General features: G+C 38.6%; 1 protein-coding gene across 1 annotated transcript; it reads right to left on the bottom strand.

The window, feature by feature from the left end:
• Positions 1 to 1,109: 1,109 nt before the first annotated feature.
• Positions 1,110 to 26,569, bottom strand: LOC100373564 (midnolin-A-like). The gene is made up of 8 exons (XM_002734441.4): positions 26,313 to 26,569; positions 14,538 to 14,873; positions 13,910 to 13,997; positions 13,710 to 13,766; positions 7,046 to 7,267; positions 3,507 to 3,729; positions 2,384 to 2,683; positions 1,110 to 2,054 (listed from the first exon to the last, which is right to left on the bottom strand). The coding sequence occupies exons 2-8, from the start codon at positions 14,765 to 14,767 to the stop codon at positions 1,798 to 1,800; spliced, it is 1,377 nt and encodes a 458-aa protein (XP_002734487.1). The 5' UTR covers positions 14,768 to 14,873; positions 26,313 to 26,569; the 3' UTR covers positions 1,110 to 1,797.
• Positions 26,570 to 27,013: the final 444 nt, after the last annotated feature.

A 27,013-nucleotide genomic window follows, 5' to 3' on the forward strand; every position in this document is an offset into this window, starting at 1 on the left:
ATCATGGCAACAAATATACCTCACAACTTCCTTATTATTATTACGGACATGATAAAAATAATTATTAAAATTATATCAAAATCAGTTATTTTACAGTTTGCCAGGGTTCATCAGATATTAAATTACATATGATAAATGTCACAAATTATATTTTGTCTTGATTACAGTGTGCATTTTAAGAATTTTCAATGGAAATGCCTGAAAATCTGCATATTCTAATCAATGCGAAGCTACCCAATCTTAACATCTAATACTAGTATATTCCATTGACGGAGCATCTCGTTTGTCGACAAGTTCTTCGGCATAGTAAAGCCGAACAGCCCCCTTAAACCATGCGTTATGCAGTTATACACGACCCCAAAATAATTTTACAAAAAACATTCAAGTTACGTTTGTCATTTTATTTCCACATACGACTTTGTAAATTATGGCATTTATGACTTATTTTCCAACCAGGAAACAACAAGTTTAACTTGAGTGTATATACTGTTTCATTTTAAGATTTGATGATTTATATTAATGGCACTAATGATGACACAATAATCATTGACACCCGTTGTTGTAGGTCTACAGAATTGCAAAATTTCATGACTTTCACTAACTAGCGAAATTTGACTCTAGCGAGATAAAAACAACAATATTCAGAATTGACTATTTACAGAGACAAATAAACCATAAACCAATTTGAAGAACAAAATAACCGATGGTGCCATAATAAAATAAATCCATTATGTGCCAAAAATTTTTTTTTCAAGAATATTAATTTAACAGAACTAAGAGGTGAATATCTGCCCAAAAATACAAGAGTTTTTGCATAAAGACAAGAAGATAACTTGAATATTTACATAGTAAAGGTAATAATATCAATCATCGCATTGCAATATTACCAGCTAGATGCAGTCTTGAATTGTCTTCATCAAATAACTGTTTGTCATTCCTGACAAGAGAGATTTAAAAAAAGTATTACAAAGTGCACCTTGCATGGACTGAATACTACTAATATAAACCACTTTTTATTTGCATATTTATAATGCAATACCTGATTGCGCACTCATAATTATTCATGGTTTCCATAGTTACTACATTAGCAAATCCAGATTAGACAAAAATATCTGTAAAGATAATTTATTATAATTGTGGATAACCAAGAAAAAAAATTGTTTTAACAATTGTCTTTTCAACAGTGTCGGTATGAACACCATTACATCGAGAAAGGAAAAATGAACATGCATTCATTAAAACATCATAAAATTTCACTATAAACTTAAAATAACGATTATTCAGTGGAATACTAACTACACAATTTGAAAAACTTGGAGAATATACAGCTATGAGCTATGAATACAGGTTTTTTTTCAGACTAATGAGATTCATACCCAGAAAATCTCTGCTGCAGTTACCTTATTCCTGACTGTATTATCACCTCATTCCTGAACATTTCCTAAAAGCACACATTAATTGTTGTTATCATTAGTTGTTAATTATAAGTGTAACAAACAATTCAAATATTACATTTCACAATTCTTTTTTCCTTTAAATATCTCTGACTGCATTGTTTATATGCTCCAGGATAAATACTGTTCTGTGATTGGCACTCACAATAGATTTTGTGCTTCTGTGGCCAATCAAAACTCTTGTTAATTCAAGACTTCCTTGAAAGCATCTCCAACATTTGTTGCTATTGGATAATCATCTATCCATACTGACTGGCTGGCTGGGTTTTTTTTCACTACAAACCATGCCTTACGTAAATTAAAAGGGGTGGCGGTGTGTCTCCCGCCTTTTATCAGTATCCCCTCACGCTAGGATATATCCTGGTTTGAGATCTGCATAACAGTTCTCTGTCATTGTTTTTTCTATAGTGTTGTCAACAGAAACGTTACTACTGCTCATGTCAGTACAGTCGGCCTGGACACATCCCCGCATGTCAGCCCAAGGTGATCTCATTTCACGGCGGGCTTTTCTTCTCATTTGGCGTGCGCGCATCATTGTTTGTAGCTGTTCCATTTTGCTACGAGTGTGGCTGTTCTCTTGATGCAACCTCATTTTCTCATCTGAAAGATTAAACAAAATGAACTTAAAAAGATCTTCTTTCGAAAAGAAAGATACCCAGAGATACAAAACTTGCTCTACTAGATTGCATCACAAATAGCTGCAAATGTGATAAAAAAAGCTTTTGTGTAACTTTAATTGCACCAAAAACAAGCAGTGAGCCCTGTTATTCTAACATTAGATACGATTACAAGTTCAGACACATTTTGATTATATTTGACTGTAAATAAGATAACACATATCAAAATTATTTGGGACCTGGGAAAAAATTATTTGGCACCTGGGAAAGTCAGCATTTTGAAGAGGTCAAACAACAGTAATTGAAACCTACCCATAGTTTTACCTCTTCTATGGTGGAAATGGTGCTCTGTTGGTGAGCTTCTAGTGGGCTGCTGTACAGGATGCAGCCTTGGTGCTCTCATTTTTTGTTGCTGTTGTTGCAGGTGCTGTTGCTGCTGTTTCCACGTCTGTTGTTGCTGTTGCTGTTTCTGTTGTTTTTGTAGTGCTATTTGATGAGCATGTTGTTTGTAGACTGGTGCAGCTGCCAGTAAATCAGTCAGTATATGCATGATAGTAGTAATATCACGACGTGGTTTCCCATCTTTGTCCTGCACAGAAGGACTCAGAGAACCTGAAGAAAATTCAGAAAAATACTGTAAATGTATACATTCTGGGCTAGTAGTAAAAGGCCCAGTAAAAAAACAGTTTCTTATCAACTTTTTTTTCAAATTCTAAAACGGCTGTCCATTTTTTCATTATAATGTAATTTTTTGTTTTTTGTCAACCACATTAATAATTACAAGACAAGTTTTCATGAGTCAGTGAACATCGTGTAGCATTTTGTAGCATTAAACATTTCTCTGGGGAACTACAACACGACTATATGAATGCCATAAAATTTTGAAATCACAAACAGATGTATCTGTGGCTCAAATAAGTAATAATTTAATAATCCAGTATACAATAAATTCAACTTTTGGTTTATGTGTACTTGTTATAATTGGAGCACTGGTAACTACATCAAGTATTTTTTAACTTGAGTCAAAGTTGCGGAGATCGGTTGTTACATAACATATTTCTGCAACTTCCCTCCCCCTCAATATCACAATTATATGTGTATGCAAATTATTGTGTTCATTAACAGATATCAATAGATATCAACCCTTCGAAAACCATAATTTTTCTCATTTTTTGATAATTCTAACTGATTTCCATTGGTCTATTTAAAATTTTAAAAAAAATATACAGGTTTAATTTTGCTCTATAAAATTCACCAGGGAACATGAACAGGAAACTGCAGTCTTCTATTTCATGAAATGTCTGTTGAGATTGCAATGTTAATTCAATCCTTCAACATGCTAAAGTGCCGAGTGACACTTTGAGCATGTCGTCCTTGGAATTTTTAAAAATTATTTATTATATTAATTAATAAAAGCAGTAGGTTTAATACTCACCAGAAAAGGTGCCAGAGAAAATACCTGGTGCATGCTGTTTGACACTCTCTATAATTGCACCAGCTGAACACGACGATGATGGACGGGGTTGAGTTTTACAGGAATGTGACGATGATGTCGATGGTTGTGAGCCTATTTGAGATGATGATGACGACGACGAAGGAGTAATGACTGGAGAGGTTGAGGTAGATGCATTACCATGGTGACAGCAATGTTGTTGTCCCTACATGTGAACAAAATAGTGACATTTGAGAACTGAAATTGATATTCTATTTTTCAGTGAGAAGACAAGATAAGGGGGAATGGGCATCAGAATAAGCAATTAAAATAGGATTTGATTTGAAAACATTTGGCGATAAACCATTGTTAAATTTGTCTTCAATAAATTGAATGTTTAAAAAAGAATAAAAAATTGATCTGAAACCATAAATAATAAATACTAAATATAATTAGTGATTAATTAATAAACAGTTGTAAACCATTAAAATAATTTTTGGAATTTGAGTCACAAGTAAAATTTTTGAAAATATAAAAAAAAAATTATTAAAAGGTTAAGGATGCCAATGATATGCTCACTGTTGTTTGTAGTTTTACTCCATAAAGATTCCACAGAGATTCATATGCAATCTGACCAATAGCTTTAAGCAAAACATGTCAGTTGAGTCAAAGCATGTCCTGTCAACAAATAAGCTGCTCTCTGATTGGTCAAATCTTATATGTATTTTTGCATTGTCTCAAACATATTGCTAGTAATTATTCAAACAGGAAATGTGCGCCTTACATGAAATACTGGTATACTGAGACAATGAGCCAGTTGCGATTTTTTTTATCATTTGGCGAGTCAAAAATGAGTCAAATATTCACTGTGTTTCAATTCTCAGAATATTCCTATGAAGGAATTGGTCGTAATTTAGTTGTAGTTGTAATTTTACATGTTTTACATGTACATGCATTTACACGCAAGTTTGACTTATCTGCAAAAATTAAAAGTAAATCAATCAATGTGTTCAGAGTAATAATACCAGAAAACAGCATGCTGATCGGCAAATTGTCTGACTAGCAACTGTATTTTAAATGAGAAACCTTTGATTGTGAGAAGGTTATTACTGTATAAGCAATAGACGTTGCCTCAGGGAAATCAGACAGCACCCTTTATAGAATGAAATACAAAATATCCTGTTTTTCCACAGAGCATATTATCTGTGGATGTCTTTAATTAGCTTTTATCCACACTCATCCAGTCATAAATAAATAAAATTTTGAATCTTTTTTTGCACTACAACAACCATTAACAAGGCCTACCCTCCCCTAAACAGCAACAAACCCATTACCTAAACAGCCATTCACCTCTTCAAACAACCCCTATTGCAATCAACCCTCATCTTATTACCCCGACCTCCTAAAAGCCATCCACCCTTCCCCAAAACAATCACCCATCACTTCCAAAGAACAGTCCCTCTATTAGTCTTAATTTCTTCTCCCAAAGACAGCTTGTTATCCGGGCAGTGGGGGCAATTATACATTGTCTTCCTAGACTTTTTTGGGTTGTTCCTTTTTTGGGGTGTGTGCAAGTATGTGGGGGAGGGCAGATATTAATTAACTGAGTTTATTTTTATAACAAACCTCAGTAAAATAAAATTCATTAGTCTCTTTAAAGCTATGTCATATAGTATTGCTCTGATCTTCACTAGATATGAATGAAGTTAAAAGGGGAGTTTGACATTTACACACTGCAGTTCATCACAGTTAAAAACTTCAACTCAATTTATTGCAATCCCGTGCACTGCTTGGCTCAGTGACCCCTTGCCCTTTTCAAGCCAATTCTATGCATCGGAATTGCAGATTAATTTGTAAAAATGTGTTGAATTCAGTCCAACTTGAATACTCATTTACAAATACTTGTCAATTTCACTGAAGGTGTTCTTTACAATTTTTTTTCTGTCAAATTAAATATTACCGATAGATGAAAATGAGCCACTAATGGTCTCAGATGAAGAAAATGTACATGACAGTTGCCATGACAATATCTTGACAGCATGCTAGAGGGAAGGCTCTTTCAAATTCCAGCACTAACATTTTTTTTACTGAAACTTGAGAAATGTCAACTAATTTGTTTCTCTTTGGCATTTGTAATGTCACTGGGTAGCTGCCACCTCCAGATATTTGTCTGGCAAACATATATGGCAGCGGAGGTTCTTTAATTCAAATACAGAAGAAATATGACTTTATGGAAATTGTCATTGTGAAAGGCTGCCATTATTTTTACCATCAAATAGAAGTTTTAATAATTTGGTTGTTTTATATATTAGGTCAGAATGGAGTTATTTCATCATAAATTATAAAATTTATTATACAGGTAAATTGTTCTATTCAATACCCCTCCCCCAAATAAACATTGCTCGGTCCCTAAGAAAGCAGCAGTAAATTCCAAGCATTCTTGTAACAGGCTGATATAATAAATAGATAGTGAAAGAGAGAGACCTGGTGCTCAAATCAGTTAATTGCAAGTAAAGTTGACCTTTTCTGTCATTCAAGAGCAATAAATTACTGACAGAATTTTATTAATTCCAGTTTCCTAAAAGTGTCAGTGATTTTACCTTCTCATTTGTTTTGCTTTGTAGCCTGCAAAGACTTTCATCTACTGCCTGGCTTGTAGATAATTTATTAAAATAATTGCCTGAATATTTATAAATTCTCCAGCATACTCCTCCATCCACAGCAAAGGAGCATTAATATTGATTTTGCTACTCTTTTAGCTAGAAGACATAACCATGTCTCCATACAAATTCTTTAGTTAGAAAGTATGTACATTTTTAGAAACAAAAATAGAAATTTGACCCAGCTGATGAGCACTGCCAATTAACTCTCAGTCTTATTGATTGGTACATAGCTTAAATTATAGGAAACCTATACCTGTACAGTTTACTGATGAAAACAGTGTCCAAGATAAATATATTTTACTAATAATAAAAGTTTAAGGAATACTATTAACCCATAACAAAAAGATATTAAAAGGGAACCGACACTATAAATAGGGACAAGATGGCCACCGCAATTAGTAAGCTAATCCGAACCAAGCCGCTCACATCATGGCGGGAGCTCCGGGAAATGTGCTTTTTACGGTGTTTAGAGATCAAGCTGTGATTCCAAATATATTTCTACAGGGGGGCATGAATTTGTACGCTCGTCTGGTTGGGCTTTTGATGTATAAAGGTTGTTGTTTTCGGTCGAAACGTGTCGTGACAAGTAAAAATCATGAGTTTAAAATGGTGGGTAATGTATACAAAATACCTGTCAATCACAGCGAGCATAATAAGTATTAATTTACTTAATTTACTTAGTTAATTACCCATGAGCACATGGTGCAATCTATGGGATTGAGCGGTTCCTTTTTAACAGTAGTCTGGACATGCCTTTTAGTGTCTATTTTTGTATTTTCATTTAATATTGTGCCAAGATTGTGTGAATTTAATTTTTTTTTTAATTCTCAAAAAACAGCAATTTAGGCCAGCAAAGCTAATGTGTGTTTATTTTCTCACCTGTGGTGGATGAGGAACTGGAGCTTTGAAAGTGGAAGTTTGTGATTGGCAGCTTTGAGTTGTTGTAGTAGCACTCTTTGTTTTTATTGGCTGGCAGCAAGGTTTATTGGCTGATGGTTTAGTTCCTACTGCAGAGGCCAACTGTAACTGCACAAACACCATGTGGTCGCCAAGTCGGAGTGCAAGAGTTAGAGGTGAGCGCCCAGAAAGAAAGTCATTTATCTGAAATAAAAATAAACAGATTGTGAGTCACTAAAGCAACTATTTAAAACGGGCTTTACCATGATATTAATTGGAGAAATGAGACCATACTCATACTAAGGTATCCCCAGATTCTAAATGGAGATATTAATAAGGACATAAAAGGATATTATACAATCTATCCAAGGATATATTGTACGACGTGGATTCAGAAAATACTCAAAAAATACGTAAAAAAGGTTAGATCTAATAAATAACACCAGGCGACAAAGCTTGTAATACTACTACAAAAATTAATGAATTGTTTCAAAGGTAATCAACCTGTCAATTTATGACTTAGTGCATAGATAATTATAGGTGACGACTTACGCAGGTGACGATTTGCCCGCTTTAAATGACGCCAGCAAATATGCGAAAACTTGTGATTGTCGGGTTCCCGGGCTCACGCGAGAACTGAGATTGAAGACTGACTGTGGCTTTCTGGTCGCCACAAAGCCGACACGGAGATACGAGTAAAAAGAAACTTATCTTAGTATTTACAGAGAAAAACACTCTTTGAAATCTCATTAAAAATCGCTTCCGCGAGTAAATCCATGTCGCCATTTTCTGGAAACGATGGACACCCGACGCAGCCATTTTGTGCGTTGGTCGTCTGCTAACACGGCTAATCCCGGAAATAATAAGGTTGCTGCCATCATGGAGGCAATTAACAACTTCAAGCTACAACCAAGTTTTGCGTACAACTGGGAAAGCAAGAAGAGGTATATCAACAGCGGTATTATACTTATCAAATTACCTAATTATTAGCGTATTATTTTTAAGGATGATAGCATTTTAAAATATGACAAATCCACTGAACGATTGACATTTAAATTGTTCATTAAAATAGCAATTAGTGTAATCGAAGTTGAGGCGCCTCGTAGCTCAACCCTGTAACCATATAAACCTTTGTCAATCACGGATGAGCACGGGTGAACGGGTCGATAAATGACGTATTTGAGAGCTCCCTTAATTATCAAAGTTCATGTTCATTATTTGGCGTGGCGACCAAATGTCATGTCTGACATTACGCCCGAGCACGTTTATCGAGCTAATTTTAAACATGTCACTTTTGCTGTATTAGATTAGGGAGGTATATATTATATACCTCCAGGAGTAGATCTAGTCTACAAGTAGGTCCAGGATCTACCCCACCGATTACTAACCGTGACCCCCCGGACTGCAGATAATATTTATAAAGACAAAGTGGGTCGGCGGAGAAGTAGCGAGTACGATCGCGAGATAAAATAAAAGGGTTTATAACCTTGTCGCTATATATGTTTAACGATTCCGAATTCATGCTGGCACTGGCAATATAACTAAAACTGGGCGGGTCATTGACGGTGGTCGGGTAGTGATTGAATGGATCCTGAATCACCAGGACGTTCAACAAAGCCAGCAAGTCCCAAACGAGCACAACGTACAGACGTCGGCGGCATCATCAATTGTTATAAAAGAACAAAACAATACACTAGTAGTTGATGGAAAGTTCAAATATAGAAACAGCATGAAACGAGCGTGATACCGCCTACATGCAAATGTTAACACCAAGTGCCATAGCGAACATTTTTACATTAAGGAACAAATAAAAATATTATTACGGCCGACACAACAAACCTTGATGTTTGTAAATATTTATAAATTTCATAAATGGGAGTTTAATATTGACCAGTGGAATAACAATATAACATGACGTCATTGCGCACTATGCTCGTTGAATCGCTAATTTGATTCAACTGCCATTGATATGCATAAATATTTATAAAAATCAAAGGAATGTGTTTGTCGTGTCATCAGTAATTGTTTAAAAATGAAAAATGGTTAGGCGTTTAATGCTATAACAATCTCCATCAATAAGAGTACAATCGCTTTTTGCATTTGATGCGTACGGGTAGGCAGTTTGAAATATAAAATAATGACTGGCAGGCGACTGGCTGGGGGCAATTATAAAAAGTTGCTGGCAGAAATATTAAAGTAGGTATAAATGAGTAAAACTAAGCCCAGTGACAAAATCAAGACATATGCAAATTGTAATACGTGCCCACTGATGAATTCGTTATCCCTGGAATCGAGACCTATCTTGTGTTACTCTTTAAATCAGAGTGGGTGGAACCATTTTCTCCTTATCAATATTGTATGCAATTCAAACAGCAATTATACATAATTATTTAGCCATGACATGATGTGATGCCGCCCACACCCACTTCTTTCATCATTAAACACAACCCCTTTGATTGGCAGAGTGCATACACGTTCGAAAATGGGCACAGACGCATCATGTGCGCATGTCTGTTGCCATGACAGAGGGTTGTCCGATTTGCAGAAATGCATGCACAACCTTCCCCAAACCGAAACTAAACGTCACAACAAATAGAACACTCTTAGAAATAGAAAGCACTTTAATAAGGCAACCGAAACGAGGTGGCCGGGTGGTTTTTATACGCTTCATGTTTTTATTCAGCTTGCGGCAATACAGCATGCACTAGTTTAAAGTTTATACAAAAGGAGCCCATGGACGAATAGATCGACGAATAGGTCACTATTTTTAAATCACGTTCGTTATAAAAAAAAATCTATTGAAGCCCACAAGACTTGTTTGGAGCTCGGATCAGATAATGCTGCCATAGTAACGGCGGATCGTAACCAACGTCATCACTCCCCATAGCGTACCAATTTGCCAACAGGGATGTAAATGTGGATTTCTAGTCACGTAAAATAAAAACACGGAAGTACCATTCGGTTTCGGTCAGCTCGACCTTTTGAATCATTGTCACGTGATATAGAGAACAATCGATCGCTGTCATAATTTGCCATTGTTTTTTTCCTCAATTCGTAGTCTACCGACGCGCATTCTTACCTTTCTCTGGGTCGTTATCATGCAAACGCTTTGTTTACATAACATGACGCGACACGTGAAATAGAAAGTTTCTAACCGTAAGGAGTGCAGCAACTAATAGCACCGTTAACCCAGTCAAATAAAATCAAGTTCAAGAACAATACACATTTTACACGCGTCGCGTACGTCGCTATGGGACCCGTACCGAACAGGAAGCGACTACCTCCCTTTTTATAGCAGGCTGCATCTCGCCAATCGCTGGCTCGTTTTCGGTACACGGCGCAGTGACACGCCAAAGTTAGCCGAGAAAACTGCTTTTGATTTTATCATGCGTGATGCGACAGGTTTTTTTTATACAAAAGCCGTATTGCTTTATTCTTTATGGCATTTAAACTGGAGGTTTGGCTAATTTGATTCTGCCTGTACAAATCTGATGAGTTATCAACACTATCTGTTTAGGGGGTGGATCTGAACAAATGTTAATACGTTTAATCGCATGAAAAACGGGAGGATCGTGGTTGCGATGGTAGTGTATTGTGGAGGTGTAATCTTATTATCCAGTAACTATGCGTAAACATATATGATCATCATTTGAGTTGGGTGAGGTTCCTTATTTAATAATCCACTCCCATCATTTGTCTCTTGGATTTAGCTCCATATGTAGACATTATAAAAATGTCATCTTTTGTCGGGGAAAAAACATCCGGTATTTGGGCCTGATGTAGCTGCAATCGTCGAGCGACCTTGTGTCGGATGAAACGCGGTGGATAGTAATTACTAAATTGTATGAAAAAAAACTAAAATTTTTTATGGTCTGTACTATCAAGAAACGTTATAATGGTTTTGGAAATAAATTCTGAATGGCACACGCTGCGTGGTTCATTCATACGCGAGGAAAACAACCGGAAATCGTGGACGATTCTAAAATGAAATGGGGGAAAACAACCGACCTTGGTAGGGACGGTGTTTTTTTGTTCCACAGTAGTGGCTGTAATAACATTGGTTGAGACGTTAAAAATAGCCAGCATTTACCAACATAGGGAATATTTCAATAACTAATAATGGTTGAAAGTAAATCCACCACTACATGTGATTTTCACTGAAATTAAGTTAAATTCTGATATGTGTACTGGGGGCCGTAACGGGGATGCGAAACAGTCAGATGTTGAACTGAGTTCGTTCAACCACTACGTCATAGGTAGTATTATCAAACGAGATGCGCTAGAATGAATGAATCGCATGTCCTTGTGTGGGCGTAAAAGTGAAGTATGGAACGAGCACGTTGCAGTTGTTGTCCAGAAAAAAAAGCGGATCTAGGAAAAACATTACATTATCATGCAGGGCGTTTCCATGACAATAACCATGAACTCTGTCGGGGGCCGGACGACTTAAGGGGAATACAATCTGATAGGGGCTGTTGGCGACTACAACACTACCCGCTTATTTACATAACAGATGACCCAGTTGAGACAAACTTTGAAACATTGCACCCAAAATCGACAAGCGCTAGAATAATAAATTAGGATTTCAATTAAATGCTTCAACCAGGTCGTAAAACTGCTCCCAAATACGTATTTATAACTCGTTGATCGCTCCCATAATGCCCCAAGCCCCACAATAGGCATTATGGTCTACCAACGAAAGCGTAAACAATCGTTATCTGCACTGATGGAGTTGGGGCACATAACTAAATTTTGGGTGGGAGTGCTCCGCGGCCAATCGAACACTGGGTCAAAAAAGATCGACGCTGGGGATGACCCCCCCCCCCACCCGCGGGTATGATACACATACATCTGTATTGCATTTTATTCAAAATCCTAATAGGGATACGAACGCAATAAAGATTACTATTATTACACTAGAACAAAAGCTCCGCGGCAACACTCACAAACAGGACTTGATGTAGCATGACAGGGCCCTTACCTACGCCTGTAGTATGTACAGGCCATCTATGGTAAGGGTATACATGTATCAAGGTAAAACTGTATATGGTATCCCGATATATGTTATTAAATAATATCCACCGAGTACATACTTCGCGGACGATTATACCGGCGTTTGGGAGTTTCAAACCAACTTCACTTTTAGCATGTAGCAATTGTACTGATTGAAACCATGGAACTTAAGATTTTATTTGTTGTTGTTGTTGAATGGTGAATCCCATTTAACAATTGGACCGTTATAAAGTATCACCCTTAACGACAAAATCGCACAAGTAAATAAGAATGGCTGCCAAATCAACGCTACCCCCAGCCGACAGTGTGCCCACGCATTCTGGAAATGGTACTTGCGAATCCATTCGAGGTCATGCCTAATTAGTTTAACAATGGTTAACTAGGCTTAACTACCACTACTATAGAGCGGGTCGCTTGTTATATACTATTCACCTTCACAGGTGTATGTATGGCAGCACTTTTTTGAAAAGTTCTTAAAAAGTCTTGAAACCCTTCAACGTTGCTAACAAAGACAGTAGTTGTTGCCAGAATGCCATATCTCTCACTCCGTTGTTTAGGCGACTATATATGTCAAAATAATGAAGCAAAGCTGTCGACGCAGTTAATTTGAATTAAATGCGATCCCAGAGGTCAAGCGACCTTCAAAAGTTCCACCATCTAAACACGAAGTATGCGTCAGATTATTAAATGTGTGTAGGTTGATTCCATCGTCAGCTGGCCATATAAATCTGTATGCAGTTGCCCTGGCCTTTTTTAGTTCTTTCATGGCGTTTAATTTTGCGCATTCAGCGTGTATTTACACGCCAAGCGAAATCAACTGGAGGCTGGGCTGGGGCGAATGGACGCTGTGTATGCAAACGAGGTAGACCGCTTGGCTTGGCTTGGCGTGGCTGGTGATCCATACGCTTACACCCATTGTCCGCCGTTATCCAGCACAATACCCAGCAATCCCGATCTCACGAGGCCCCACGCGTTAAAACTGCTAACTGGCCCTGTTACAACACGACGCGTTAAAATCTGGATAGTGTGCTCGGTGTTGCTTTGGAGTTACAATCGCCCCTTTTATTTTTACGCACAATAGAACTATTCACAGCATTGTAAGTCTGGTCGTGAAAGTGGTGTGAACAACCCCAATCACCCACTACTAGATCACGTAACAACCTAGGGCTGTCCGGACAACTTAAGCATTTGAACTTTTGAAAAAAAATTGTTATATTTGGATAAGCCTGGGAAATTAAAATAATGCCAACATCGGTATATACAGCATTAGTGTTTGTGTAATGCTGTGTCAACCCGGTAGAACGATACAAAAAAGACAACGCGCTGGGCAAACTGTCACAGCTGTGCCGTTCTGGAAGGTGCCCAACGCAGAGGGAGGCCTGGTCACATTCGTTGACTGCTAGGGGTCGCTTGGATGTATACGCGAGGGGAATGCAAATCTATAGAGGCGTGGGCGGAGCTTAGCAAACTAACAAAACATACAAGGCCGATGAAGTAGTGTGACCGATAAAGTATACCTTCCAGATTTCGCTGGGGTGATGTAAGCCGGTGACAACCTGGCAAATGATACTAGCCCCGCCCTGTTTTACTGCTAGGTGACCAATATTGTATTTCCCCTAAAATAACGCCATACCTGGTCATCGGTGAGATTTTCTAAAGCTTGCACCAAAGTTGGGTCATGGCGTTGAGACTGAAAAATATTAAAAACAATGGAAACTGCAAATTAAAACACATCTCAAACACACGGGTATTATGTAAACACATATAGAGGATAGGGTACATTTAGATGTGATGGGAGAATTTGCCCATCTGTGGGCGAAAAGTAGAACTTACCAAAAGACCACTCTCCACAGCTGGTAGGAGCACAAGTCTGCTGCCATTACACAATGCGTTGTCACTCAATGTACCATCTTTAAGTTGCCTGTCGCACAAAAAAGAGATGAGAAAAGAGCGAAAGAAATTGCTATTATATATGTAAGCATACTGCATCGGGGTCAAGGCAGGGGGCACATAGCTGAAGAGAGGCACATACAATAAACGAGGTCGAGTGTGGACTCGCGGAACAGACGGTACCAGACGCACAAACTTATCTCGCTGTATTGGTAACTCATACCACTAACAGTTTCTGAAAGTTAGCAACAATTTCTGGAGAAAAACGTCGGAAATCGCGATATTCAATAGCTGCTTTCGTAGTAAACTGTACTAAAGTTGAGCGAGTTAATTGCACAATGCTCTTAAAAAAAATGGACGATTCGTTTGCTTAGGGGAATAAAGGGGAGCTGGTCATGAATCGATGCCTGCGTTCTGCAATACAGACTTGCTAGTTCGGTGTGTAGGCGCTTTGTTCTTAACACAAGTAAACATCGTCCTGCAACGCAGTGTTTTGATCTCTAGAAAAATAAACTGAAAGTAACAAAATGGAATATAAAATACAATACGGTATTTCACCACGCATACTCACCTATCTCGATGCAGTAACATTAGTTTTTCTTTTGGTGCCTTCAGTTTCCGGGCGATCCTCTTTTTAAGTCCCTCCACGGTTTCATTGCTTGGTACTTCGATATTGAATTGTCCCCCGGTACTTGGATGAATCTGTACTGTCCAGTGTCGACCAGTTTCGCCGCTCAGCATAGCTGCCCCTGCATCTATACGTTCTCTGTCCCCTTCTAATACCGGCGTATTGTGATCCATGGTGCCGGCTCTGAACGTCGGCGACTGGCAGTATCGCGCAATCCGTTTTCGTTGATAGACAAGAGTGGTGAACTGGTCGGTGATTGCCTTTTTAAAAGGTATACTCCTGGAATGGCAAGAAGAAATACTGCGTCACATTAGATTGACTAAAGCTGGCGTGGTTGACAAGGTCAGAGTACAGAGGTGTGTTAGCGTACACCACGGCTGTACTATTTCTAAAACTGCGTACGTAGCTGGCTTGCCGCTGCGTATCGGCTGACTTTAGCCGACCTTGTTCCTATCACACAATAGCCTGATTCAAACAAGGAGGTCCCATTAGCACAATGACTCAACCCGTAACCAATCACATTTGGACATCAGTACTTGAAAAACAGAAGGTTCAGACAACATCCACACATAAAGTATAGTATATTTAGTGTAAATTTTAATATTTTCATATTTAATAAACCACGTTACTACGTTTTAACTATGATTTTCGTATTTGTATGACAATTTCTGCTAGCACAATTAAGAAAAATTAGTTCCCTCGATAAAGACTACCCCTGCGGTTTTAATGGAATGTGCCTCTACGTCACAAGTGATACATTGGTATTGCTTATCGACTGTACCTGCCGACATTTCGCCTTTCATTTCGTTTGATATTATATTCCATTCTTTCTATCGCATACTATACACAATTCTAAGTTAAATTTTGAAAATGTACAGAATAATTTAGCGTACGGTCGAAAATATTTTTCATACGAATCAAGCGTTAGTGCAGACGTGCTACGATTCATCATATGTATCATCATATCGAGGGGACCTCGAAACCGTTCCGAGTCCTTTTTTCATTCATGTCCATTTACAACACTCGCAGTGTATACGCTTGTATTCCGCCGTAACGTGGCCTCGCATTTTATATCCTGTATAATATATAGGTATATTCAATCAAACAACATGCCTGTTTTTCAATGCGACTACTGAAATTGGCATAACTCAAAGCCACTGTGGCGTTTTATTCAAGTTGACCTCACAATCTACATATATAGTGCGTATGATATATATGTATTGATTTTTGTTTGTCAGCTCAAGTGCTATTGCAAGAACGTTATTTCTTTCTTTTTATATATAACCCCCTCAATAAACAAAAAAAGCTGGCACACTATGGCTAGACAGTATTGCTGGGCGGCCAACGCCTTGGATACCATGGCAACAACACGAACGAGGGGATACTGATCCCGGAGCGCAATTGTAGTCGCTGCATGATCGTACAGTTTTCAGTCGAACTTCTGATGTTTTTCGTTTATTTATGCATACGCGAACGTGCACAACATAGACTAGCGGTTTTCCCAATTTGTCTTAATTCGTAACTAGTATATATATTATGGGAGATGCTTTGCTATATCAAATTAACATGTAATACGACGACGCACACCAAATCGAGTGTGGTCATTCACCGAGGACGCGTTTATCGGCATTTTATCGCGTTTCGCATATCTCGAAACCCGGAAATGCGCGGTGTCGTGCATTCAGCATCTACTAATAAGCAATCTACCACCGAATGCAAAAAAAAAAAAAAAAAAAAAATACTCCCCACATTTAAACCAGTCCACCTTGGTTCCTGAATTGTCTTCTATACTTGCTTGGATATGAGCTTGGAAAAGTAACAACAAATCGTGACAACAGAATTAAAAAACTTGTTCAGGACATCTAGTAAAGACTACTACGCAATGGTTACCCGTCCTAATGAAATTGCCGAGTATCGTTCACACTCAACACGTTAGCACGGTCATAGCATGTCACTTGGATAACACGTGCTAAATATCTCCCACAGTTCCTAAATTCCCCACAGGGCGAAAGCTCACATCTGAGTCCCATTGGACCATAATTCGGCACGTGCTAGCCAATAAGCGGGCTGTTTGTGCTAGGCGCTCACGACAGTGAACCAAATACACTGGGGTGAGGCAAACCTGATTTTGTGTAACTTACCGGTACGCCATGTGAGTACTTTTAAACGATGCGAATTGACTGTAATGCTGGCACGGGCTGAAGTGTTGTGTGTGACTCATTTAATGGGGACTCTGAATGGAGGTCGACACATCAGGCTCTTTCCATTTACATGTGGATCGGGAAATGCGTTGGATATTCCGCACTTACCAGAAACATGGCAACATAGAAGGGATGAACAGATGGCCAAGACTATCATCGACACGTTCGCGCTGGGCATTGGGACACAAGTAAATGAAGACACTGTTGTTAAGCCAAACTAGGTTCCATTGCCGGATTTCCCTTTCACGTTTATATCTTGACAATGGTATCAGTTGGGGTTGCTGATGCATCGATTAAAAAATGGATCAGATGGTCGTGTCTTATCAGTCTTAGACCATATTACTAATATAACTTAGCGGATTTAGCATCGGATGAAAACAATCAACTCTAATGGAGGAAATTAGAAATGCCTTTAAAATAGTATTTTCTTCGAAAATTACGTCATTTCCTGTGAAATAATCATAATCACCAGTATTACGTAAGGGAGTTCTCATTTTAAATCAGGGTCAGGAGGAATTCATATTTGACAACTTCTACATGGTGCATTCATTGCATTTTTCTCTTCAATCATGTCTTTTTTTAATAAAATCCTTCACCACCCCAGTTTTCAAAATGGCATCTCCTAAATTTGAACGGAATGAATGATTCCCAAGGTCAACATCGCCAAGTGAACGGTGGCGTCAGACGGTCCCATATACTAAGTATTCGTTATCGTCCGTCGTTTTCCCAATTTCCTCCCGGTCGTGTACTATATACTGATAACAATCAAGACTCCAAGTTCACTGTTCACATTTGCATCCGAATGCACGTTTTCCACAAGCGTAAATTGCTAAATGATGATCTGTGACTTGGAGGACACTAGCCCGCATGAGTCAGTCCTGTTGTTCGATCGGTACCCCGAGCTACGATTTTTGAATAATAGGTATACGCAACCTCTAGTAGTTTGAAGGACAACTTTAAAATGGGATTAGATAACTAAATTTGGCTACAATATCCACGTAAACATGGGAGACAATATTTATATCACATCGCCATATTTCCCGCACTCTTTGTCTCATCCTCTCTGTAGAGATGCACTATTTCTGGGAAAACTGCCAGCTTTCGCACGGGGTGTGTATAGTGTGGCCTTTTCCAAGAAAATCACGAGTAAACGAAAATGACCCGCCCTAGTAACGCAGGTATGCTCGATGAAAACAATTTCAACCCTCCCGCAGTGACTCGCAGTCTGCTGGCAGCTGCAATAGCGGGGACGGGCCACATACACCGCAATATTGGCAGGTGCTCCCTCGACGGCACGCTGCAGCGTCGCCGGGATTCTGAGAATGCGCATTGCATTGATCACGGAGTTCACCATCATAACTTGCTCTCTCCTGCTTCCGTATATATACGCGCTGAATTTGTCATTATGACCATGAATATCAGAGGCTGTCACTCACACTCGAAACACATTTAGATACTTATACGCAGCTGTGTGATATTCGCCGCTTGTGTAGCTTGTCAAAAGAAGGTAGGGGTTGGACCATTAAATATGCTGGGGCGTCTGGACTAATAAAAGAAGAAACAAAAACAATTACAACAGAAAATGAAAGAGAAACAACAAAAAATGTGCATGAAAGAACGCACAGTTATGTACTGCGTGCCATTTAAAGAAAATATGCAGTATTATCAGGTTTTCTAGAATTGATCTTCGGACTAACCAATGCATATTAGATGTCGAGAAAACATTCGTATTCTCTCTGAGCCAGTAAAACTGAACACATGGCCTCATCGAACGCCGTTTTGTATACACAAATAAGTCGCGTCCTCTACATAATATTTGTACTTTTTTTGAGCGTCCGTCATTCAGTACTGTTTGAATAAAATATAAAGTGTGGCATTCGTGTTACCATGGATACTACCTTCCATGGTGTTACCAACAGCCTGAGGATAATCATGGAAAGTAGATAGACGTCCTTCTACCTTCCATGTGATAATGAAGTCAGCAGGACATCGGCGGAGTCACGTTATTTGAACACGTTACAACCAATGCCGATTGGCAATGGGTGTTGTAAGTGCATCGGCGTTCTAAACTAAATTTGAGTGCTACTGCGCCTACAGTTTTTACTCACAATGTGTGTTAGTTTAGGTTATTATGTGAAACTCGAAATATCCTTATTAATTTTAACATGCATGGAGCTAAAACGGGATGCGTTACATGGTTGTAAGGAATTTATATGTATGTTATTATGCTATTTTACATAGATATGATTTGTCAATAGAAATATACGGTCAACCGAAACAATAGCTACGTTCACGTTATGAGATCATGGTACGTGCCGAATATTTTCAACCCTTCATGTTCGCCATGGCGGTTGCGTTCATGTTAATCGGGATCGCATGGGGACTCACTTGAGACCCATTGGATCCGTGCCAAAATCGCGCTCTCAGTCGTCAATCTGTTTACTCAAATATGCAGACGACAGATCACTTTACCAGAAGTCGAAGATACGGCGTTTCGCATGCGCGCGCATACCTTTTTGGGATGTAAGGTAAACTAGCACGCGTGGTATTGTGCTTCTGGGCTAGAATGGCCCAGTCGTGGCAATTTTATTGTTTTATATGATAATTCCTTTACAGCGAGTCTGTGGAATCTTCCGCGTGGACGCAAAATTACCACGACTGGTTTATTCTGCCGCGCCCTCTATAGTTGTCAACTATTATAAGATAAATATGCTAATATAGCATGACTTGTAAGCTGCCATCCAATAGGAAAGGTTCAGCCTTTTGTCCGATCTGTTATACGCAACTCAAAGGGAGTGGCGCGAGAGGGCGCCGTCCGATCTGGATGGGACGTTTCGAAGTCTCCTGTAGCCCACCGTCGAAGCAACAACGTCCCGTTTACAAACCGATAAAATATTTTCAGCGATTTCTTAACAAAATAATTCTCAACGAAATATAGAAACGTCACATAGAAATATCCGGGTTCTAAAATTATGTCTATTACAAAACAATTCAGTTTGACGCCATTAGTTTCTCGCTAGAGTGAGTTCTACATCAGACAAGTAATAATTATAGTTGTCTGAGGTTCTACGCGTGATTTTATTGCGTTCAAAATTGCTTCATTTCAAACTGCGCATGCACACACACAGTGATTTTCTCGAAATGCATACTAATTAGGTAACTTATTGCTAGCAAAAGTTATGGAAACATTTTGAGCAACTTTGAGCAATAGTACTAGAGTGAAATATAAACGTGCCTCTGCATTCTCCATGCATGTTGTCACTTTTTATGATCACGTTAACGAAAAAAAAAACATGTGGTTACTTTCAGTTGTTTGCTGGAGATTGATCAAAAACGTGTCTCGAAAAACACTTTTACACCAGTTTTTCGATTATTTGAATCAGGCAATTTATAACTACCATGTTGGCTATGGGAAAGAATTTTGGCATAGTTTTACTGAAAAGACGAGTTTTCATTAAATTTTCGTGAATATTAACTTATGCAAAGGAGACAAGTTTTTCAGCCAATCGTGTCGTGCACCCCCCCCCCCGGCGCAACAGTAACATACGTGTGGCCTGACGCTTAGAATCTTTTGTGCAAGCGTACCCATTCTGCTTCCTAGAGTTCCCTGCGGTTAGATCACCGAAAGTATATATTCGTAGAAACAGAACTCTGCCAGGGAGATTGAAGCGCACGCCTACTTTCCTCTTTTGGAAGTGTCCCACTGCCGGGTTCCGTAATATCACTACATATCATGAATCGTCGGTAACAACACATACTAAGAACGTAAAGGCTCATGGGTAGACGCTTGTTTATAAACAATGACACGCCATGACCAACTGACGCATGCGCAGATGACGACACCGCCGCTTTATAACATTTGGCTGGCGCCAGCGTCCATTGTATACCTCGGCGTGTATTGTAAGCCCAGGAGGGCTACGACGATTTACTTTGCGCTTTGCGTGCATTACTTTGGCGTTGTGTGGTTAGAGGTCAAATAGTCCGATTTTTAATTCTGATGTTGTGTGGTCAAAGGGTACTTGATTTACCCATGGAACTAAAAAAAACAACACAGAGTAATTTAATTCTCTCATCTACTTCCCAGTTCTTTTAGTTTCATGATTTGCCTCAGCGTTATTGTTTTATCGGAGGCCAAATAACGCGTATTTTACCTCAATGGAGTTATGGAGTCAAATATATTATATGCGTGTTTTACATTAGTGCTATTGCGCGATCTAAAATCAAGGGTCATTATTAAATACTCGAGGTGTCAATATTAACCCGGGGCAGAGGGAACTAGAAATTGACGTAAATAAATTTCATGAACTTCTCTAATTGGGTAGCCAGGATTGATTTCCAACTGTAGCCTTTCCAAGGTTCAAATTTCCATCCATCGCGAAATGTCCGTCACTATGTCAACGCGATGTAAAACAGTATGAAACGGGCTCTATTTCCCAGCGGGATCACTTGTATTATTTATATACGAGTATACGAGATACCAACGTTTGATGAAATTGTTCCTTGAAACAAATCACTTTCGAGGTGGTGGTGGTAGGAAACAAATCAGTGTTTTCGTCGTAATGTTCATGACAGGAAGACGCACTTTAGCTTCTATGATTTCTCTGATTTCTCAGAGATGTTTTCGAGGTTGAAGATTAAAGACCTTCAGATTTGCCTGTGGTGTTTTTAGATTATAGCACGCTTTTTGAAGAATATACGTTTTTGACTATAGTACATGTGGAAATACGGGTTAGCAGGTAGACAAGGTAGGCTGGGTAATAGCTGTTTAGAGCATGCGTAGATAGGACGAACAGTCACGACAACGACAATTTATCGCAGGCAGTCCGCTGATTTACTGCACGTTCATTGAACACTGACAGCAAGTCAGCGTTAAACTTCGGTGCTTCACTTCCCAAAAGCCACCCATCCGCAATTAAAATAACGGTCAATTTTTACTCGAGAAAATATAAAAGTCTTCCTATTACAGATAAACATTCGCGTCGATTCCAACATTTTGGTGGGACTTGTTCAATTGTGTAATGCTTGACGACATGATAACAGTTCCACGCTGTGACATTTCAGCTATGACATTTTACAATGAAATAAACACGCACAGGTACGTATCGCTTAATTCAGGCTATAAGTTGTTGTTGACAACGAACAGATTGACGTCATCACGCACATACATTGACCGGCTTAGTCGAAGAGTTCGTTTTGGTGGTTTGAGGCATCACCAAGTGAAATGTCACCCAAGGATTCTATTTTTGTTGGATAACGTAGACAAACATGTTACTATGGTAATGGTATTTCTATAAGCTAAATGGGTATCGGGTTTGGGTTCTCGCATTCAAAACGATAACATGTAACTGGTGTATTGTACAGTAACGTGATACTGCCACGGTGAGACAGTGATAGTATCCTTCCTCATCCTGTGCCAAAAAAAAAAATCAACGATCACGCTATCTTTAGAATAATTTGCCTACCGGCTACCGTCTTCAACATGACCCCACTCTATCTATCATGGGTTGTATTTGTAGAACCCGCTGTGAAAGCAATATGGTTTCCAAGGCAACTGAGATGACGTCGGTAGTTTCAGTGAATATATTCATGAGTGTGTCGTGACAAACGGAATATTTTGCTTTCAATCGTACAATTGAACATACGATATACATTTCTTTAATGTCATAGAAGAGATGAAACCTGAGGGTATGTTCCAGGGTGTAACATATTTGTCCGGGGGTAGATTTTTGTGGAGGTATCGGCGTGTGATGACACCGTGACAAAGATAACAGAAACACATGGTGGGACATGCCATTAGAATGCCAGATCTAAATGAAACAAATCATTTTTTTAAAAATCAAACAAAACGCGTATAATCGACAGATCTCTTCTTCATCATTCAGTAAAGGGTGTCTCCGTCTAATTGACATTAAGATGCAGGATTGTGTAATAGCCAACTTATAAAGTTTAGATTCAAGCTAAATTAGAAATGTCTAAATTTATAAAGTTTAGATTTAAATTTAGATTTAAATTTAGAAAGCTAAATTATAAATTATCTTATTCTATTTCTAAATGTCGGCGCTATTTAGAAACGATGTCTTGTGACTTTTAAATTATTATTATTCAGATGCTAATTAGACGATCTAATATATAAACTACGCGCTATTCAGAAACTGTCTTCCGATTTTTAAAAATATTATTTTTCGGGCGCAATTGCCGCTATTTAGCTTGCTATTTAGACGATTCATGGACTATCTAAATAATAAAGTACGGCGCTATTTATAAACGATGGGTTGTTACTTGAAATTATGATTATTATTTATTAATCGCTCCCATTATTCACCCCTTACAAACAAATTCAAACGACGGTTGCATTAAACGAACGCGTATGCAAGCATCGCAATACGGTTACCCTGTTGTTGCCGCAAAGGTCACGCGATGACCAATTAAATGTAAGTACGAGAATTTGTGAACATATCTTAATAATGCCTTGAATAGTGACGCCGAGATAATCCGCCACCCAAGCAATCCAAGCAAGACGTTCCACGTTGCTAAGACGCGCACCACTGTACCACGTATTTCTATAAGCTCTGCGCGCGCTGCTGAGGAACGCGGAACGCCAAGCGAAAAACCGGTGAAAATTCGAGAAAACAACAGGAACTCAACTTTGAAGTAATCCTGAACAATCAAATCGACATGCGTCACACACGCAGGGATAATCTTGTTCAGGGGAGTCTCAACAACCATCCCAAAGAGAGTTGTCGGTCTTTGTTTTCACCGTGATGGTTGCCTTGCGGTGAAAATGCCTGGATGAGAATTATGGTAGGTGACGAAGTTACATAACGGAGTAAGTTTTTACCCGACATCATGCACATACGTTAACTTTTGCCATTTTTTACGCAAATCTGCCAGGTGTAATATACACATTCATTGTTTTCTGACGTTAGTTCTGCCTTTGAGTCGGACAATAATAATTAGGTTCAAATACCACGAAAAGTGTTTTCTTTGAAGTATTACCGTTTTGTTCTCAATATTATTACATTCCAGGTAAAATAAAGTATGAACATTTATTAATACAAATTTGCAAATTATAAATTTGACAATATACTTTGACTTGCATTGTAATACGTGGCCTTAAAGGGGCACTTCCAGTTAAGCCTAATCGCACAACAAATTTACTTTCTGTATTAAAATTACAATGGATAACTGAAAGATAGATTAACTTTGTAAACAACATAAACAATAGTGTCCCATGATTCTTTGGTGCAATCCCTGGGCTTGGAAGGTTCCCCTTTAAGTACATGGGAGGAAATACACTTCGATTGATTATTGCTGTCGCCTCGGCCTTTAAGTCGGACAATAATTATTTTAATTATTTGGAAAAAATGCATGTCTGTGCAGTGGTTTTAAATATGATTTAACTCGTGGCACCGTGCTGTCTATCGTTGCTGTTGAGAGAAACGTGGACTATAGCATTTGCTTATTTTTCCTAAATGCAAAATGTTTATGTTGAGGAAATTAATATATTCAAAATAATTCTCTCTATACGTTAAATAAAATGTTCTAGTTCTGTAACACAACACTTGATTGCAAGACCCCGTCCACATGTAGCCAACTGTTCTAGTTCTAGATGATATATCATATTATAATATATATCTGTTTTTGTCACATTTAGCTCCATAGACAATACACGTAGTGTATCTGCCATACTATTATAACACCTAACTCGTAAAAAATGAACTAGAAGTAGAACATGGTTGGTACAGGCGTGATTTTACCGCCACGCTGCGGCATTTATGACTGGCATTTTAATTGGGAAGTACACTAAATTTTTATCACGACCTTACGATATATCGCTTTGAATGAGTCAAACACGGTGTAACTATGGCGACTCCACATCAACAATCAACCAGAAACCCGCCCGGCATATACCTTGGCGAGAGATTACCTCATATCAGGAAATAATCATATGCATGACGTCAAATGCAATCTTAAGGCGCGTGCGCAGATTAACAAATCACTAAGCGCGTGGGCGACGAATGCGAGTTGGATCGTGAGATAGTGCTGAAAACACCGGTCACTGAACGGCAGACTAAGCTGAATAACAAATTACGATGCACCGTATTAGCAAAACAAAATAATTATCAGCGATTTGGCAGAAGTCCCTAAGTGATGAAATAAATTCGATTTTATTTCTGACCGGGGGCGATCAAAATGGAATCAAGAACATCATGGTGAATGTGGAGACGTTGTCGATGGCTTACTACTTGAATATTCAGAAATGAATCTGATTAAAATTAGACTATATTTGTATAGTCTATACTTTTTATTTCCATTTATTTTTGTATTACGTATACTAGTATCTTATTTTACGTTATTGTTAACTATCAAATTTTTGAAAATTACTAGCATTTAAATGATAATTAGAGGTAATTTAAATATAAAAAAATACAAATCATATTAAAAATAAATGGAAACGTGTCCAATATAGAATCAGTATGCGGACAGGCGAGATTTTTTTTAAAAAACGCCAAAAAATGAAGGACGCAAACACGATAAACAGTAAAATTGAGAGTAAACACAAATAACATGCTGTACAAATCCAAAATGTTTGCTTAATGGTGCGCTACAGGGCCTGTTTAATAATTCAAATACACAGTCTTCGTAAATTAATTATACGCATTGACGGGCCTCGAAGGGTGCTAAACGTTGTACTACGAATGCCGTCTAGAAGTAGATTCCATAACACCCTGTAAGACATGACACCACAATAAGATTGATTTGAAAATAAGCGAATAGTGCAGAGAATAATATTATAATAGCCACTCCCGGCCCAGGGCGATCAGTCAGTGCGCGGTATTCCGTAGCACAAAGGCGTAGGTGGGGTGACTGGCAATGACGTCAGTGTGTGGGATTCCACGATAAATTAGCATATCATACCACAAACAAGCAAGTGTGTGGAATATCAAACAGACCTTACTGCTCACGGGGTCACACAAGTAGAAACGGCAGTTACCCGAGATATATTCCATTAACATTTAAAATTTAATATGAAACGATTTAACTTAAGATTGCTTCGTATCTCAGATTTATGTTTTGTAGTCTTAAGCTCGCGAGCACACGCCATTCTTCAAAACTGTCTGATGCCGTTCTGAATGCATAAGGTTTCTGTAACACGTGTAGTCTGCCATTATAGACTACCGAATAATGCTCATAGAAACAGAAACATCAGTAGCAGCAGCAACGACAACTTCATGTACAATAATACTAACAATGTTATTAATATATAGAGAAACAAGAAAATTAATATTGACCAATTGTCGATTTTGTTATCTGAAATAAATGATTAATAAAATAAAAAAAACAACGAAGTAATGTCGCAAATACCTATGCAGCCTGAGATTTGGCACGTTCCATCAGAGTACAAGAGGTATTAACCTGCTAGTAAAAAGAATAAAATAAAACGAAACACCTACGCGAAGAGATTTCGCCCATATTAAAGTGAACAAAACAGCGGCCTTGGGCGAGTCCTACTTACCTGACTCGGATAGCTACTATGTGGCTAACAGGAAACACTCAAATACTATAGAACGGATCGTGGTTCTCACTGAATCAAAACATGAAATCCGGGGAACTACCACGCATTGAAAAATCGCGGCCCTGCGCGTAGAGGGAGACGGCTTGGGGGCAACCACCGATGAACTGAGAGAGTCAGTGACACTCTTGTGTAACGTACTCCCCAAAACGCGGTATTGCGATTACACGACCGGTGTCCCCTGTCAGTCCTAGTCGACACGATGACTGGGTGAGTGTAAATATATATGAACGAAGCGGTAAAATATGTTCGTGAATAAAAACAGACCCCCTAAAGACGTGGATGTTTTCGCCCGTGTGACGTCACGCCGAGATTACAAATCTCCATAACAATGATGTTCTAACGATGTTGTTGATTTCAAACTGCGGTGATGCATGTCCGTTTTCACAAAAAATGGTACGACACCAGTTTTAAGGACCGTGCGTGGAAATATTGTAGCTAACAAACAGCATACGCTCATTACCGTCTTTCAGAACAATCGTCGGAGCCAATATTGGGGTCGCTATGTATGGCATAATATAGTCGCGAGGCATGGTTTAGCGATATATTCCAAATTTTCTCTTTATTTTAGCACTACGATTTCGTTGTACTTTTCTCTTGAATCAATACCCAAAAAAGGATGAGAAGGTGGCGTCGGGTCGACC

The sequence above is a fragment of the Saccoglossus kowalevskii genome, chromosome 9 (genome assembly GCF_978046115.1).
Source record: "Saccoglossus kowalevskii chromosome 9, keSacKowa6.1, whole genome shotgun sequence".
Taxonomy (NCBI): Eukaryota; Metazoa; Hemichordata; class Enteropneusta; family Harrimaniidae; genus Saccoglossus; species Saccoglossus kowalevskii.

Coding starts and splice junctions, on each gene's coding strand:
- LOC100373564 (XM_002734441.4), bottom strand. CDS start 14,767: ATGGATCACAATACGCCGGTATTAGAAGGGGACAGAGAACGTATAGAT. Junction 7,268..13,709: donor AAAATCTCACCGATGACCAG/GTATGGCGTTAT, acceptor TTTTTATTTCAG/ATAAATGACTTTCTTTCTGG. Junction 2,684..3,506: donor TTTCTCTGGCACCTTTTCTG/GTGAGTATTAAA, acceptor AATTTTCTTCAG/GTTCTCTGAGTCCTTCTGTG.